Source organism: Gorilla gorilla, chromosome 5, assembly GCF_029281585.2.
Source record: "Gorilla gorilla gorilla isolate KB3781 chromosome 5, NHGRI_mGorGor1-v2.1_pri, whole genome shotgun sequence".
Lineage (NCBI taxonomy): Eukaryota > Metazoa > Chordata > Mammalia > Primates > Hominidae > Gorilla > Gorilla gorilla.
Genome location: NC_073229.2, coordinates 190,875,002 through 190,893,231, shown reverse-complemented (window position 1 = coordinate 190,893,231; position 18,230 = coordinate 190,875,002). Strand labels below are relative to the sequence as shown.

The following is an 18,230-nucleotide window of genomic DNA, read 5'->3' as shown; positions in this document are numbered from 1 at the left end:
ATATAGCCTTGCGATTTTGCTCAGTACACTTGAAATAGAAACTAATTTTGTCTACTTGCAGGGCTGAGGTGGAAGGATCGCTTGAGCCCAGGAGGTCGAGGCTGCAGTGAGTCAAGATCATGCCACTGCACTCCAGTCTGGGTGACAAAGTAAGACCCTGTCTCAAAGAAAAAAAAAGAAAAAGAAACTAACTTTGTGTGAGAAGAGCCCACCAGCTCAGGGTTCCCAACAGCTGGGCACTCTTGGGATGTGCGTTTTCTTTACATCCTAGTTGACTCAGCATTTTTTATTCTTCTTAATGGAAACATCGCAGCCATCAACTTATTCTGGTAGAGGTATTGACCAAACATTCACCAATATGTTGCTTTTGAAAAAGAATGAGGAGATCACATTGGAAACGTAGATAATTGAGTCTGGGAGAAGATGATATTTGTAGAATTTCTATTTTCCCTTTTCTGCTAAAGAAACAGGAAATTTATCCCAATAGGTCTCACTGGGATATGACTGTAGTTTTCTTGGGTGTACTGATGATGTAGTTTATTAGGATGTAGGTTTTTCCACTTGTGATTTTAAATCCCGTGTTATCAGTTTTCTCTCATCTCTTAGTGCAGTTTCATACTATGTATCTCAGAGACAAAAAAAAAAGTTTTCCAAGTCAGGGTGACACACTAGCATAAATAATGTCCCCATTGGGTGCACACCAGGCATGTGTCCTGGTATCACTGTCACCGGGTTTTTACCTGGCATTATTTTAAAGTTGTGCTAAATAATGCAGCTGTATTCAGCCCCTTTGGGCACTCATCCCACTGCCCAGACCGGAAATGTTCCCATCTAAAGCTGTTCCACGAGGAAACACTGTGGCTTGACCTAATCTGCATTCGTGTTCCACCTGCCCCGAGTGTGAGGCTTCTCGGAGATCGTTCCCGTGCATCTTAATACACTCATGTCAGTCAGTAGCTACCGTATCATTCCCCGATGCTAGTAATGAGTCTTTATAAAGCAAATCATTGAAGATAATTTTCAAGATGAAGTGGAAGGGGTCACGGAGCCATACCTAAAACACCGTGTCAGACACCAACACCCCAGGCTTCCGTGAGGACTTCACACTGACATTTCCCAGGGAGGTTAAGGATTGGAGGATTTATTAGAATGAGCACACCGACCGAATGGCCGATGTCAGGACTGGGAGCCCGTGTGTGTGCAGGAAGCCCTGGCTCTCCACTCTTTGCACGTCTTTTCTGTGGGAAGGAGGCCCCTGCAAAAGTGGCGGCGCTCCATCTGTCAGTCACCGTTTATAAGCACAACTTTCAGAGTCCAATTTGCATTGACTGTGATTTATAAAAATACCAGCAGACTGAGGGCTGAGAAGAAGGGAAGGGAAAATAATCCACGGGAACAACAGGCAATGAAGGCGAAGGCAGAAAACAGTGGCGAAGTGGCAGGGCTTAATTAAAACCAGAGAGGAAACATCCTTGGGAGGTTCCTCTCTCCTCAGTCACTAAAATGAACAGGGACGGGGTAGGGAGGCAGAAAGGTAAGTTTGGATAGAAAGAGAAAAAAAAGGAGAGAAATGCCAAGGCTGGTTTTGCTGCTTCTCCTCCTTTCTTCCCATAATCTCTGTCCACTCAGTGCTGCTGTGTTCTAGGAACCTTACATTAGCCCGGCCTCAGTTCCGAGGAGCTTCAGTGAGTAGCTTAACGGTGACTTCTCCCCAAAGAGGAAAGGAGCCCAAGCAGCCAGCCCACTCCTAGATCGTCACTGTGCATGCGGTGACTGCAGTGACCACTCTTGGAAGCTAAATCACTTTCATTGGTCAGAAAAAGAAAAAGTGATATTCTAGGATGGATGAGAAAACAGAGCCCAGCCCTGTTCCTGCACATTGCTTTCCCTCCGCGGATTCTGCGGCACCCATTTGATCATTGTATCGAATAGATGCAGTTCAAACTCTGAAAATGACCAGAGTTGAAATGGAGACCTTGTCTCGCTGAGCAGCCCTCTATCAAGTAGATAGGCTCACACTCCTGAAATTTCAGAGCCTCTGTCTGCGATCTTGACATGGCATCCGGTATTTTCCTTTCTCTTTCCTTCTCCTGCTTCTCTTCCTCCTATGATTTTGTAGCAGATTTATTCATCTTAAATTAAGCCGTCTTTGTTTGTTTCACCTAGATTCCAGCAAGCGCCCATGTCACCAGCCTGATTTCCATTCTTGAGGGTACTCGTTCTGCTGTACAAAATGGCTCACTTATATTTAGCTTTTTAGAAATGGAAGGGAAACTTTTTGTAGAAATGGTTTCCTAAGGAATTGATTGGACAAATGCAGCTGGTCCCATCATTTCATTTCACATTTGCTCACACCAGCAAAAGCAGATACATTTGCGGAGACGCAGAAAGGGCAGTTTAAAGAGTGGAGAAGGCCCCAGAATTCGCGAGCCGTTACTGCTCTAAATGTCCTAGGCCCTGGTTGGAATGGAAGCAGCGTTGCCAGGAGCATGGGTCCTGGGCCTCAGATGATCTGAATTCTGGTCCCTTGAATAGTAAGATGCCCAACCTGCTACATGGGAGGTTCCTTCTGGTTCTTAGAGTCTTTGGTTCAAATGTCTAGTTATTTTTATTTCATATTAGTAATTACAAAAACGGCCTACTGGAGGAGTTTTGTCATGGGTGGCATGTGTTCACTGGTGCAGCCAGCTTTCCTGGTAACCAAAGGCCGAGGACCCACGAGCTATCAGGAGTCGTGCTGCAGATGGAGCTCGCTCTCCGGGGGCTGTTCCTGCACAGACTCCCCTCTACTCTTCTCAGCAAGTCTGCGGCTGTCTTTCTTTTCCGGAAGAGGCTAAAAAGCCATTTAGTGAATCTTCTCTCCCTTTAAAAGCATTCCTGAGCTTCCATTCTAGCGGCGTGGTAGACGACATGTGGCCAGCCCTCATGTGAAATACAACCGAAGGTCCTGGATCAAGTATCCCTTTAAGAATGTTTAAAAGTGTGAGTGAGCTGGGGAGTAAGGAATACACAGAGGCCAAACCCTGTGTTAGAGCAGGGAACCCAAGGAAGGAGACAGTTAAAGCCAGCTTTCTCCTGGAGGCCAGGTGACAACCTGGTGAACTTGAGCTTGGCTGTTTACAGCCCCACAGGGCAGGGGAACTGGTGACAAATCCCAGGGCTGGCCCCAGGCAGACCTCTTGCCCCACTGCCTGCATAAAGCTGGGACTTTAAGGAGCTCCATCCCAATGTGAGAAAAAGCCAGAACAAGACCTGTCTATCTCACACACACTCACATATGTGCATTCCACATGTACACACGCGCACACACACATGCACACACTCAGGACAGTTGCCTGTGATGGGCCTCTAGAACTGGACCTCTGGGAGCAGCCCCTGCTGGAGATTGAGATTTGAGAGTTGTCAGTGTTTATTCACATGGTTTGTAAAGCCCTGAGACAGGACGAGGTTCCAAGGGGGTAACTACATGGAGACAAAAGGCCAGGGACTGCGCCCAGGGGAAAGGTGATCTTGGCAGACACAGAAAGAGGGGTAGGTGGGAGCGAACCCAGGGGAGTAGGATGTACTGGAATCCAGGTGAAGAGAGTGTTTCAAGCGAGAGGGAGTGAATAGCCATGCCCAGTGCTATGGAGGATGGAAATTTAGCCACTCGATTTAGCAATGGGTAAGATTTGGATGACTTGAGAAGGCCACCTTTGAATGAAAGTCAGATTCTAGATGAAGCCAAGTTTAGAGGTTCCAGACCAAGAAGGCCTTGCCCAGGGCCTGGAATCTGCATTTTAACAAGTTCCTTGAGGTGATTCTGAAGCAGGTGGGCAACATAGAACATTCATACGTTCAGAACCTCCAGGACACGATACTGTTCCTGGGCAGGTGTGTCCAGGTTCTGTGCCTTGAGAGAATGACTTGCGATGCGGTACTCTGTCATTAAGCCTTTATATGATGCCAGCCTCTTTGTCACCTGGGATTCAGGAGGGACTCCACCAAAGCTGCCCTCAAAGCCAGGCTCTTGTCCACCTGCTCATCTGTTCATGCCATCAGCAGCAGAACAGTGCTGGCTTGATGGGACCTGTGAGTTGGAGATACGTTCTTTTCCACATTTTCATAAACCACCTGTGTAATAATATATTCTGTTATTATTCTGGAAATTAATATCCTACATGTGAATCTGCAATTTATAGAATGACCTCTCTCCTTTTTTGGAAATAAGGTGAACCCTTGCCTATTTTGTTTCCTATGTCCTTATCATTAATATTCCACAACTTTTAATTTGCACTTTGTATAAATATCCCTTTAATGACATGAAGAGCAGATGATTCAGAGCAGAGGAAATGACCTAAGAAGGCGACTTTGGCCCAGAGAGAGGCATGCAGAGCCAGTGGCCAACCGCCCTCATCTTTCTCCCTGTCACTCCCACTTCCCAGCCGCTCCCAGCAGCTGCTGAAATACCTGCCCGGGACTCCCTGCAGTCATTGGAATTTTGAGTGCAGTTCTGCAGGAATTTTAAAAATTCCTTGTCACAATTTGTCACATTCAAACATCATTTAAACAGTTTATACCTCTAGTTTTTCTTTCTTACATTACAAAATGTTTGGAATCGTTGCTTATGGAGCTAGCACCTGATCACAGTCCCAGCTCCTCCTCCCAAAGCTCTCAAGTTAGCTTTAAAAATACTGTTTACAGGAGCTGTGCTGGAAACCACATGCTCCTGCCATGGATGCAGCAGATTCAGGAACAGACTTGATCTTCCTAAGGGATTGCATGCAAATCCTCATCAAGCTCTAGATAAAATTACCTGCTTCATAAAACAGAAAAGGCACATATTTCAAAATGAAATGTGAGTCACATTTTCATGCTAGTTGCCCCTTAGGGCGGTTGTCACGAAGGGATCCAGAAACCAGGGCTGTCCAGAGAGGGTCGTCATCAGCAGTGGCCGGGAGTATGGTGCTGGGGCTTCATCTGGCTGTTTCCTATTCACACAGACCCCAGAGTGCGCGCCGAATCCATGGAACACCAGATCTTTGTTCGTTTTGTTTTGTTTTCATTTTGGGGAAAGTGAAAAAGAAAGTTAAGCATCCTCCAGCAAGTTCAAGCTAAAGTGTCACTGTGAAGACAGAACTCTGAAGTCTGAAAGGTGATGCTCTTGGGGATTTTTTTCCATTGACACCTCAGATGCTTTGCGGTTAAAAACCTTACTGATTTGAAATGAGAAATGAACTCTATCGCAATATTATTAGGGAAGAAAACTGGCGTTTTTCATGTCATTTTAGGAGATGAAATTATGTGTGTACTTCAGGTACATTTGCTCTCAATACTTTGACGGAAAGAATCTGCACAAAATTTGAAATGTTATGAGATATCTGCGTCGAAGGCTTTGATTCGAAACGTTACAGAAATGACTAAAGAAGGTGAACTTCTGCAATGGAGGTGGGGGTGCGGCGTGGACCGGGGAGGCGGGAGGCAACAGGGGATGGCAATTTGGAAGTGCTGAGGAAGGTGTGAAGCCAGCCTAAAAAACGGGCTGACTGGGAGCAGGGGAACACCCATGGGAATTCCGAGGTGCCAGCGTCCATGGCCAGGTGGCATCCAAGTAGCCTGGATGCTGTCACTCTCGCTTCAGAGCCTAGTCCCACAAAGGCATGTCCCACAAAGGCAGTGAAGGGGACCAGGACCCATGGGACTGCATGAGCTCATTTACCACAGCTGTGGGTCTCAGACCCTCCGCAAAGAGCTGCTGAAGAAAAAGGAAGGAACTGGAAATCTTTAGGAAACATACACAAGGGCTGGGAAACGTGCCCCAGGAAAGGGTGGTGGCTGCAGTGCGAAGCCTCCCTGGCCAGCTCGTGCCTCGCCTGCCCCACACCTCTGGGCAGTGTTGAATTTTACTTTCTGTTCTGCAGTGTCGCCGTTGCCATGCTCTCGTTACCAAAATGAAGTCACAGAAGGGTGTGCTTTGGTGGTGATTCCTTTTTTCATAGTGTGGGCGTCGCATTAACACAGCTGCATGATGGGAGCTATTTGGGGAGGGAGGCTGGGGTTTGGATGACTCATGCGCATGCTAGTCCTGTAGGTAGAGGATGTTAATGGACCCATTGTGAGGACAGTGTTTTAGTAACAGAAGAGGAGTATTTTGTTGTTCTTTAAATGACAAATCGTCTGCAATTTCTTTCTTCCTTTAGTAGGTCAATGACGGGAAAAGATAGCATGTATGTTACCATGATGAATTTTTTTGAACTTGGGCTCCTGCCTTTGTTTTCTGTGCAGGAAGACACCTCCAGCAGCCGCGTGGAAGGTAGTGGTTCTCACAGGCAGCGACACACGTGGATCCCTGAGGGCCTCATTTTTCTCTGTCCCTTTCCATAAGCCAGGAGATTTCACCACAAAAGCTGCGCAGTCTCGGGTGGCTAGCATGGTCCTGCAATTCTAGTAAGCCTGTGCTGTGAAGGGAGGAAGGGCTTAAAATGTGATGTCCGCTCACAAATTAGCATCTAAATATAATGCCCATTGGCTGGGCTGTGCCTCTAGCATTTTTACTTACTCATTCAAGAAGTAATTATGAAGCAACAAAATTGTAATTCTGTATCTTCCAACTGCACTCATATGAACTTCAGGATGGATTAAAGAGAGTCAGTTTTGGCTATACTCATTGTTTTCCCAAACAAACAAACAAAAAAACACTGTTTTTACAAAAATAGCAAATAATCGTTGAAGATATGGAGACGAAAGTGTTTCCTTTAACTGAGAATGGAAAAGCCACGGATAACTGCATAGGCCTCTAATCCGCTGTGAGTTTCCACGGCTCAGACACCTTATCTGCTTTTACATGTGCCTCTATTTGTGACATGGAGGTAAAATAGCAAGATTTATAAGTAACCGTTTTGAGAAACTGAATTTTTCAAACATCGTCATGTACGTTATTGCTATTGTGATTTCATTTGGAAGTCTTCGCTCTTAGAGTAAAACAGAGGGTGGAAGTACTTGGCTTCGAAGTCAGTCCTTGATGAGAAGCCTACCTCTATCACTTCCAGCTATTAACGTGTAATCTGAGTCTCAGGAGAAAATCTCCACTTCACAGTTTCTTCATGAAAAGAAGCAATGATGAATGAGAGGCCCCTGGTTCCCAGAGCACACTATGCATACAATTCCTGGTCGCTGTTTTTGGATGTGCATTTTAGCCAGCAGTTTCTGAAGTTTTTCAGCCCCTCACCCCGAGCTAAAACTGTAGAGAGGGGTGTACAAATGTATAGATAGTGGAACAGAAATCTCAGAGAAATGCAGAGATAAATTTAAGGAACAGTTGGGCTCGAATGTCTCATGTTGGGAGAAACACCTCTTTTCCAGTGTTCCATTTCCACGGCCTGGCACTTGGGCAGATGGCCTACCCCTTTACAAGGGAAGTCATGTGACTCTGGGGACAGGAAGCTCTGGGATGAAAAATTTGTAGTGTTTTCTGTCAGTGTTTTCACTTATAGACTCCTTCTCCCACAGGGAAATCTTGCTTTCTGGGCTGGTGGAAAATCTTACCTGACTGCTTCTTCTGAAATATAATCTATAGGATGGCAATGACATGTTCTTTACATTAGCTTTGACAAACGTACCAGGGATAGTGTGAATCAGAAGGAGAAGGAGGACAAGCTGTCTGCATTTTCCAGACCACGTCTCCATCTAGGAACCCGTCAATACGCTTTTGGTGTCATTTTGTTCCATAGTTGCTATATTCATCGTACCAGAACTTCTGCCCAGACTGTTAAAGAGCAGAATGGATTTCATTGAGAGTACCCTTAGATTTTTCGGAGGCCCTGGTAAGACCAAATGACAAAAGTCCATGGAGAAAAGAAACCATGAAGGCCCACGGGGTGCACACAATAACCACACACGTCACCAAGGTGATTCCATAAAACTAAATGGGCCGGGCGCGGTGGCTCACGCCTGTAACCCCAGCACTTTGGGAGGCCGAGGCAGGTGGATCACGAGGTCAGGAGATCGAGACCATCCTGGCCAACATGGTGAAACCTCGTCTCTATTAAAAATACAAAAATACAAAAATTAGGTGGGCATGATGGCAGGAGGCTGAGGCAAGAGAATCACTTGAACCTGGGAGGTGGAGGTTGCAGTGAGCCGAGATCCAGCCACTGCACTCCAGACTGGGAGACAGAGTGAGACTCCATCTTAAAAACTAAATGGTGTCTCCACTTTCAAACTCCAGCGCTAAAATCTGTAACAGACCCAGCTCGTGGTAAACTCAGGGAAGGAGGAAGCTGTGAGCGGCTCTGAGGGACTCCTCGCGGTGTGTTTCTCACCCGTGCCGCTCTCTTGCAGGAAGAAGGTGTCGTGAAGGAGATAGACATCAGCCATCATGTGAAGGAGGGCTTTGAGAAGGCAGACCCTTCCCAGTTTGAGCTGCTGAAGGTTTTAGGACAAGGATCCTATGGAAAGGTAAGTTCAGCCCTGGCTGTCTCTCGAGTCTCATTCCTGAACACAAAGGACACCTGGACAGAGCCCCCCTGGATGAAAATTGCAGGCGGTCCTCACCGGCAGGGCTGCGATCATGGGAACCTGGACAGTTCAGAACCGGGGTCTCACTTTGCACAGCCAGAATTCCAGTGGCACAGGGCTGGGCTGTGCCAGGTGAGAACAAAATGCCGTTGGAGCCGTCACATGCACATTTGTTCCCTCTCTAGAGCCTCCCTTGGCTCTTGGTAAATCATCACCAAGGTGAGGAAGGTTATTGACCTGAGCCAATGTATCTTTGAAAGTGTATTCTAGCAGCTGTTTTCCCCAAAGAAAAAAAAAAATAAGAGAACAAGGAAAAAAAGAAAAAAGAAAAGAATCCACTCCTCTGGATTGGGCACAGGAGCCAGGAAGGCTAGGGTCTGCAGCCGGCTCCCCTCCTCACCCTGCACGATTGCCTCATGAAGCCTCAGCTTCCCCACCCACTAAATGGAGAGGATAAAACCTACTTTACACAGTTGTTCCATGGAGTAAATAGGGCATGAATCCCACTCAGCAGTTGCCTAAGATGTATTTGTGCAGTGGAATTGTTCATTTCCCTTTTTTGTCACCTTCAAATTGCGGCAATAAAAGCTAATTTCTTTCAGGAAATGAGAAATAGTTGGCTCTTCATTTAATGCCACGTCCACATACAACAAGATGTCAATAACGCTTTTCAATTATGATGACACGTGACTTATTCCAGCACAATGCTAATTTCTCTGCCTCCTTGGGTTAGCTGTTAGAAATATATAGGCTCTGACAACTTGATTTCTAGAACATAAGGGCCTGAAATAAACCATGAAGCCAACCGTTCCTTACATGTAAGCAGAACAGCCTGGCTCTTTAAAGTAACTATTTTTGTGTGGTATGTAGACATTTACCAAATCTTTGCATTCTTCACATGACTTTGTGCCAAAATGCACGTGGCTCCTGTGAATTTAAGTGTAGAATGAGTAGTACATTAGTGTTCTGGATAATCCTATAGTCTGCATGAACTGGATAGAATGAATAGTACATTAGTGTTCTGGATAATCCTGCAGTCCGCATGAACTGGATTGTTTGTAAAATTTTTTTTGTCATGCTTGTACTGTAGAATGTCTTTTTCTTTTCTCTTTCTCTTTTCTACCTGGTAATGTGGAAGGAACATGTGTTTATATGATGTATACACAAAATACGTTAGATTAAACCATAGGAAATTACCAGCAATATTTTGGGCCTACAAAAATGTCTATTTAATATGGCTAGTTGATATGGTGTTTATGAAATAGGGGGATGAAGATTTCAGTTTCTCACGATGTTAATAGCCATTACCAAAAAGCACAAAATCAGAGAAGGCAGAGCCTGTGTAATGTGATAGTGGAATGCCTCACTATTAATTAGAAATGTAGAGAAAAAAGAGAGAGGAGAATAATTTTCTCCATGATTTGAAAACAGAGACAAGCAAGCATTCTTTCCTTTTTCCACCTTTCAAGGGTGTTGCCCATGCATTGTTTCTTGAGAACAGATTCCACCTGTGGAAGCACGGAATCAGCCAAATCGTCTTTATCTGGAGGGAAGGAGCGCTGGAATACGTCCCACAGTGGAGGCCCAGGAAGTGTCTGGAGGGCTGTGGTTGACCAGCTCTGTTACAGAGTGAATCTTACCAATGTCCTCCTCACAGAACTGGGGTATTAAAGATGAAAGGAGAAAGGCTTTTCCAGCTCCCTCGTTCAGATTTCAAATTTTGAATTTTAATTTTGCTTTAAAAAAGCATGTTTTGGAAAACAAGTGAAATCATGGTGTTTGGCAGAATCCCATTGGAATGATAATGTTCATAACACTCTGTCCCTTTTCTTCCCAGCCTTTCACCACTTCTAATTTTATCTTTACTTGTGTCTTTATTATATGAGGAATTAAAAAGTAAAGTTTCAAGAACAGTAGTAGGTAGGGGAAAGAGAAGGATGAGGCAATGGCAGTGCCCATGGGTGTCTGACCTCCAGGGATTACGGAATGGGCCAGCTCCGGTAATGCCTGTCCAGAGCTGGTGTGAGGGGCGGGGCAGCAGGTCCAGGCCGGGGCTGGCGTGGGAAGGGAGGCTTAGGTCTGCTTCATGGATTAATGCGAGCTGGGCTCTGGAAAGAAGAGATACTATTCTCAAAAGCGTTGCTCAGACATTTCCAGGGAAGGTTGGAGCTAATATCGTCACTAGAGAGTCACAGATACAAATTGTATTTGTCCGCTTAGGTTTGTTTGTGGTGAGTTTTTTTAATTTAAGCAAAACTGATGACAAGAGGGGGAGAAGCCGTGTGTTCTAATGCCCCACGTTACTGTATTCCTCCTCTCTACATGCAAATAACACAACCTTATGCAAGAGTCATCTTCCCTTTTGCACCTACCAGGGACAGAAGGACAACACTGAATGTTCTCATTCTGCAGAAAGCACCTGTTCTTCAGGTTTCCACCTCCTGCCTCCGCTCCAAAGAGCAAAGACCTGGTGTGAATCTGGACGCAGTGTCCCGGGACAGGCCTTGCCTGGGAGCCGAGTCCTTCAATAGGGCTCATAGTTGCCTGTCACTGAGCCACTCTATTCTTTCTCTCTTATTTAATGATGACATTGGAGATGCAGAAATGGATGACATGCAGTTTCTTCCCTTTAGACTTTTTGCACTGGTGCCAGCTCCTGACTTCAGACTGCACCAGGAGCCATCCGAGTGACTTGTCCCGTTGCCTGCCTGTGTGAGCCGCTTAGGCTCTCCGAAGCCACTGCTCTTCGCCTGGTCAGGTGTAATAAGCTTGTTCCTGTGGGAGAAGCTGCACTCACCAGCAGCGGGAAGCGTCTGTGAGCTCTGAGCTCAGTCCTGCAAGGCGAAGCCATCATGATTTCATTGCTATCTAGAGAGCAGGGCCATGGGTGGTGCTTGGGACCAGAGAAAAGCACAGAAAACAACCTTATCCTCAAAATGAAAAGCAATTTAAAGCTTGAATCAGGAAAGCAATGAAAGATGGTGAAGCTTGTTCGGTGTTGAAAGGAGGGGTGCAGACCCAGTGTTCCCTGCAAGCTTAGAGGAGGGAGGTGTGGGAACCACCCCGGGGCTGGGAAAGTGGCTTTGCCCTGGTCCCACCTCCTCACCTGCTCCTGGAGCTCCCCTATTCGCATAAGTGCCAGGAGTAGGATAGGAAACCTCTTTTCCTTTAAAATATTCTGGAGAATGAACCGTAGGTTATGATTCCTGCATTCTAAAAAGGAACCAAACCAAAGTTTTTAAAAAATCCTTGCTTTCTCTGACTTTGCTGGTAGCATGATAAGAACAGGTCTTTAAATGTCTTCCTTTTGCGGGCAGCTGTTACCCAAAAGTCCCTGGAAGTGCACACGGGCATTTGGCTCCTGCTTGAAGGATTTTGCAGCCCAATAGCAACCCTCCAGTTCTGAGAGAGAGCTGAGAATTCTGCTGAGAGAATCAGCAGATCACGGTGATCCATGACATCATGAGGCAGTTCAGAGTGACATCGCACCTGTTGCCAGGTCGTGGTTCTCACAGCATCTTTGCAATGCAGCACACCAAGCTGCTGGAGAGGCAGTTCTAAAAATGAAATGAGGGGGCACACACAGCACCCACTGGGTTAAGTATTAAAGACCCAGTGCCTGCGTTAGTTCAAGGTTACAGTGTTGTTTTGGAGCTTATTCCACTACATTAAAATTGATCTTCAGTGACAAGAATGACAGCAGAGAGGGAGAGGGAACTGCACGGCACCCAAGGGTCAAGATCCCTGTCGCAGACCAGCAAGTTGCCACACGCATTACCAAAATCATTTTTGCATTTTTGCTGTATTTTGCTGCTCGTCTCAAGGTGCCGTTCCCCTCCGCGGGTCCTGTGCTTGCGAGTCAGGCAGCACCTGCTGCAGGAATTCGCAGTAACTGGCCCACAGAGAAGCTTGGCAGACATTGGTAGGATGGAGTTTTTTCCGTTCTTTTAAAAAGCAAAAGTAGGGTTCTCTCTTCAAAACAGATAAGCACGAACATTAGCCATGACCATCAGTCATCTCATCTTTAAGGCCTAACATACAAGAGAGAAAAGTTTCATGTGTCAAGACCTATGCAAAACTTGACATCATTTAAACCAAATCTTAACTGGCAGCTGCCCCATGCAGACTTGGTCTTCAGTTCAGACTTGAGTGGAATGGGGCTTTCTCTGCTCTTTGAGTTTATACGGTCGTACTTCTTACGGGTTAGGGATTGAGTGCAGAGGTATTGAAAGTACGGACCCACTCAGGATATTGTGAAGGCTGCACCGTCCAAACACAAATCCGTCATGTACCTTGCTTCCTTTTTCTTCAGGGTCCTCCCATTTTGAAAGAGGGAGCTTGTTGTTTGCAAACTCCTGGGCTCAAGCGATCCTCCTGCCTCAGCCTCCCGAATAGCTGGGCCTACAGGCACGCGCCACCAACCACCACACCCAACTAATTTTTATTTTTTCTTTCTTTCTTTTTTTTTTTTTTTTTTGAGACAGAGTCTCGCTGTTTCGCCCAGGCCGGACTGCAGTGGCGGAATCTCGGCTCACTGCAAGCTCCGCCTCCCGGGTTCACACCATTCTCCTGCCTCAGCCTCTCGAATAGCTGAGACTACAGGCGCCTGCCACAGCGCCTGGCTAATTTTTTGTATTTTTAGTAGAGACGGAGTTTCACCATGTTAACCAGAATGGTCTCAATCTCCTGACCTCGTGATCCGCCCGCCTCGGCCTCCCAAAGTGCTGGGATTACAGGCGTGAGCCACCGCGCCCGGCCCTAATTTTTATTTTTATTTTTACTAGACCCGGGGTTTTGCTATGCTGCTCAGGCTGGTTGCAAATTCTTGGCCTCAAGAGATCCTTCTGTCTCAGCCTCCCAATGTGCTGGATTACAGGTGTGAACCACGGAACCTGGCCCTTTGTTTTCTGATTATAAGAATGCCTCATTTTGGGAGCTAACATGTCAGCTTCGCCGTAATGGAATGGATAGATTCATCTGTCACCCTACCAAAATCCACCATGGGCTGGAGCAACCACCCAAGGCTTCCATCCTCCACACAGTGACTCAGTGACCAGGCTGCCTGGTTTGTCCTGCACCAGGTGTCCTCAGTTGCCACAGCAGGGAGTGGCAGCTGGAACGTTTTGCACCTGCTCTTCATTGCCTAGGCCAGGAAGGCATACCCCTGCCCTCGCTGGTGTCACTGCCCAACTTACCTGCAGGATGCCGGGAAAATGTGGCGTCCCTGCCACAAACACAACTGTCCCTTGTTCCACACCCCCTTCGACTTTTTTGGGACCCAGGTTCCTCTCTGCCAGTGCGGCCTCTCCGGCACCGGGACGCTCACGCAGCCTTGCCCAGCTCCTGGACTCCTGGGCTGCACCTGCCTCCTCCCTGCACTGTCCTGGCTGGTCCTCATCTCCACAGCACCACTAATCAAGTCAACCTAGGGACGTTAGGCACACGGATGGGCTGGAGAAACGAAAGGAGTTGCATCAGATGGAAGCTAAAACTGTGCATGGCATGTGACTTTCCCGTGATTCAAAGCAGAAGATCTCAAGAGTTAAGCACTAATGTTTTTCTCTCTGCAGAAATCCTATCCTCAGACCACTGCCTTCACATCTCTACCTGCCTGTCAGGAAGCTCGCCCACTGCACAGAGGGAACACCCTGAGGCAGAGTCCTTCCATGTGCAGTAACTTCCAGAGCTACAGTGGGTCTGCCAGCAAGAGCCATGGGATCCTGAGCCCAGAGAAGGGCTTGTGCCTGTGTCTCCCACCACAGTGCGCATGAGGGTGATGCCCCAGCTATCGCCCCAGGGCTTCACCACAAGCTTGTTTATCCAGCTTTGGGGACACACACACACACACACACACACACACACACACTCTCTCTCTCTCTCTCTCTCACACACTCCACACATCTCCCAGAGATGAATATTAACTGTCGGTGATGGTATAGTCCATAACCCAGGGGAAGAGGGAAGCCTCTTTCTAATTGCCTGTGACTTCTTGGGACCTAATCAGGTCCAAGAGGCAGCATTTCATCGCACAGGATGATGCTATACCGTCCTGCACCCCGGGTAGGGGTGCTGGGGTGCTTTCCCATGGGCATCATCTAGAAGAGTCCCCACCTGGGGAGGGGCTGTGATTCAATAATGACAGTGATTGGGACGGATGGCAGGGCAGCAGTGGGGTCAGGAATCACTTCAGGGGCACATGGTGAGAGCGTGACACTGATACAGCAACTCCGTGAATCCACATGCCTGTGCTGGGACCTTGTGTCTTCCTGGTCCCTCTTTATTTGTGCCTCTAGAATAGACGCTGGTTGGTCTCCCTCCAGCTGGGCTGCCCCAGCAGCCCCTGCTCCTAGAGCCCCTGCACTCGGTAAGTGTCTAGATGTTGCCCCTCCAGTCTTGGGGGGGAGCCAAGAGTGCAAAGGTCCCGGCCATGTCCCTCTGCCCATGGCAGGTGAGGCTGCTGCTCCACACGGATGCTCACTTGGGCCACCTGGAGTTTCCATGGAACTAGAACATCTATAGTGGCTGGTCTTTCTGGCTTTTTGAGGCTTAGTAAAGGAGACGTTTTGGGAAGGAGCCACCCCACCTCGGCCCTCCAGCCATGCTGCATGGGCAGCCACACCAGTGCACCATGTGCCTGTGTCATCTCCATCATGCAAGCAGATGTTTGCATCTATTGGAAAACACTTTTAGGAAAATCAAGTACTATTTTCTTAATTTGCATGGAAGTTTTTTTTTTTTATACAAAGGAACTCCAGTTTTGTTTACTAAGTTTGTTAAAAAATCACTAATACAAATTTAAACTCAAGCTCTCAATTACTTTTTTGTTGTTTTTCTCAGTGATACACATCAAAATGTATTTCAGAAAGCATTGCCAAATATCCGTAAGTGTATTTAAGAGCCAGTTAGAAAGGAACTCTTAAGCTACCCACAGCTAAAATTTGGGTGAAGACAGTTGAAGTAAGAGAAAGTAGCTTTTCTTGAAAATCGGATAGAGCCTGTTTTGTGTGATTGGTAATACCTTTCAGCGTGGTCTCTCAGTAAGGATTTACAGAGGGATACTCAAACCAAAGGATCTCCCTTAAAACTCCTGTTTGTTTTTCTAAACAGCTCGTCTTCAAAACAAGGGGTGGTATTATTTCTGGTATAAAATGCAAAGTTAGTGATACCAAAAACAAATGACGCTTCTTCATACAGACACATAGTGAAGTTCGCCGCAGAGCTATAGGAATTTAGAGCATTTTCCGGCAGCCTTGACGTTGGAGAAGATTTTAAATTTTCACCAGTGTACTTGTTTTATTGAAAATGCTCTAAACTTCCTTGTGTATCCCCTTGTCAAATCCAATATGGAAAGCGAGTTTGAAGTCTTACGGGTTTCTGATGTTCCGTTTTCTCTTGCTAAGGTGTTCCTGGTGAGGAAGGTGAAGGGGTCCGACGCTGGGCAGCTCTATGCCATGAAGGTCCTTAAGAAAGCCACCCTAAAAGGTAAGGGCTTCGGAAGGGCCGGCTGCTTCGGAGACAGGTAACTGCAATTTCTACTCTGTTATTTGAGGAAATATTCATTCCATTTAATGTTCACGATTTCTGAAGATGTCTCTAAATGAGCACATTACTCTCTGATTGATAATAAACAGTATAAACATTTCCATGAATATTTAAAATATCCCTGCAGAGTTTCCACAATTGTCAGAGAAGAGCTGTATTGCATAAATACCATTCTCCCACATATGTTCTGCCGTGGAGCGGCATTGGGAAAGCAGAGCAGCAGGCTGCGAGCAGGCTGTTGGGCTGGATGGGGCCTGACAAACCAGCCTCAATACCGGCAGGCCGACGGCCTCACTCGGTTTTAAATACAACGTGACTCATGGTTGGGTTGGGTTGGGTTGTTTTCCTTTGTTGACCCAGTGGCTGGGCATTAGAAACACTGATTTCTGCCCAGCTCCTCTGCACGCCCATCCTGCAAGTGAGGGATGAGCACCTAGTGCAGCGTTAGAGTCAGAATGTGATCCAAAATCTCCGTGCCAGGCTCAGAGTCTTTAAGCCCGTCACTAGCTGGGCACCTACCGTATCTGTTCTGATCACCTCCTATTCACTGTGTTGGTGAGAGAGGGAACTTCCCCCTGCCCTAAACAGCATTAGGCGATTGAACACACAGCGCCGGGCACTGGACAGATGAACTGACAGCAGCTTATTAGTTACATAAACTGACGCCCTGGGGAGGAGGGCACCCCGTGCCACACAGGGCCTCACGGGGGCAGCACTTAGGTGCCCAGACGGTGAGAGGCAGGCTTCCTAGGAACGGGAGGGTCACGTGGCCCCTGGTTCCTGCAGAAGGTGTGTCTGGCTTGTTGGAATGATTCTGTGGGCTGGCAGGGAACTGAAGCCTTTTAGGGTGGGTGCTGGATGGGGGCAGCTGGTCCAGCTTATGGGGAAACCAGCAGGGCAGGGAGACTTTCTCTCTGGGAGGGGGGCACACTTGGCAGAGCAGGGAGTTCATGCAGAGGCCTTGGGGCCCCATGAGGCTCTGAGATGTCAAGGCGGCACTTGAATTTTTAGGTCTTGCAACAGTGTCCCCAGCAACTACAGGCAGGGGAGCAGTACAAATATGTCATTCTCTGCCTTCAAGTCACTTGCCTTCTAGCTGAGGAAATGAGATATATGTTGGGAAGGACCTGTCGCCAACAAGAAGGACAAAAAATGCATAGACCAAATATGTACAGACTTTAAACCACTTAAGTATACAAAGGAGGAAAAGAGCTCTTCCAAGTGAGTTAGAAGGTCCGTGGGACTTCTGGTGAAAATTCTGTAGGGGAGAGAAATCTGGTTGACATTTATCAGTACAACCAATGGTAAGAAAATGCAGAAGTTGACCACTTTGGTTAGACCTGATTAGAATTGTCTGTGTGTTTGGGGGCGGGGAGAGGACTGTTATGAACACAGATCCAGGCCCCACTCCTGACCTATTGAATCATCATCTTGTAGAAACAAGGCCTAGATATATGACTTTTCAAACAAGATGTCCCAGTAATTCTTATGTACACAAAAGTCTTAGGTGAGACATTCTAGTTTATTGTAGGCACTCAGGGTTTTAGTTCAGTGTTATCAATTGTAACGTAATTTAACCCATGCTTTTTAGAGTGAACTTTTTTTTTTAATGCTTTAAGTGCTAGGGTACACGTGCACAACGTGCAGGTTTGTTACATATGTATACATGTGCCATGTTGGTGTGCTGTACCCATTAACTCGTCATTTACATTAGGTATATCTGCTAATGCTATCCCTGCCCCGTCCCTCCACCCCACCACAGGCCCCAGTGTGTGATGTTCCCCATCCTGTGTCCAAGTGTTCTCATTGTTCAATTCCCACCTATGAGTGAGAACATGTGGTGTTTGGTTTTCTGTCCTTGCAATAGTTTGCTCAGAATGATGGTTTCCAGCTTCATCCATGTCCCTACAAAGCACATGAACTCATCCTTTTTTATGTCTGCATAGTATTCCATGGTGTATATGTGCCACATTTTCTTAATCCAGTCTATCACTGATGGACATTTGGGTTGGTTCCAAGTCTTTGCTATTGTGAATAGTGCCACAATAAACATACATGTGCATGTGTCTTTATAGCAGCATGATTTATAATCCTTTGGGTATATACCCAGTAAGGGGATGGCTGGGTCAAATGGTATTTCTAGTTCTAGATCCCTGAGGAATCGCCACACTGACTTCCACAATGGTTAAGCT

At 46.8% G+C, this 18,230-nt stretch overlaps 1 protein-coding gene across 6 annotated transcripts in view; it reads left to right on the top strand.

Annotated features, from left to right (window-relative positions):
- RPS6KA2 (ribosomal protein S6 kinase A2) overlaps positions 1-18,230 on the top strand; it is a 451,529-nt gene that overhangs the window by 313,633 nt on the left and 119,666 nt on the right. For all 6 annotated transcript variants that reach the window (XM_055391343.2, XM_055391339.2, XM_004044945.5 and 3 more), the window contains 2 exons: positions 8,320-8,436; positions 15,897-15,978. In XM_055391343.2, coding sequence (XP_055247318.1) covers positions 8,320-8,436; positions 15,897-15,978 — 199 coding nt within the window. The remainder of the gene's footprint in view (positions 1-8,319; positions 8,437-15,896; positions 15,979-18,230) is intronic.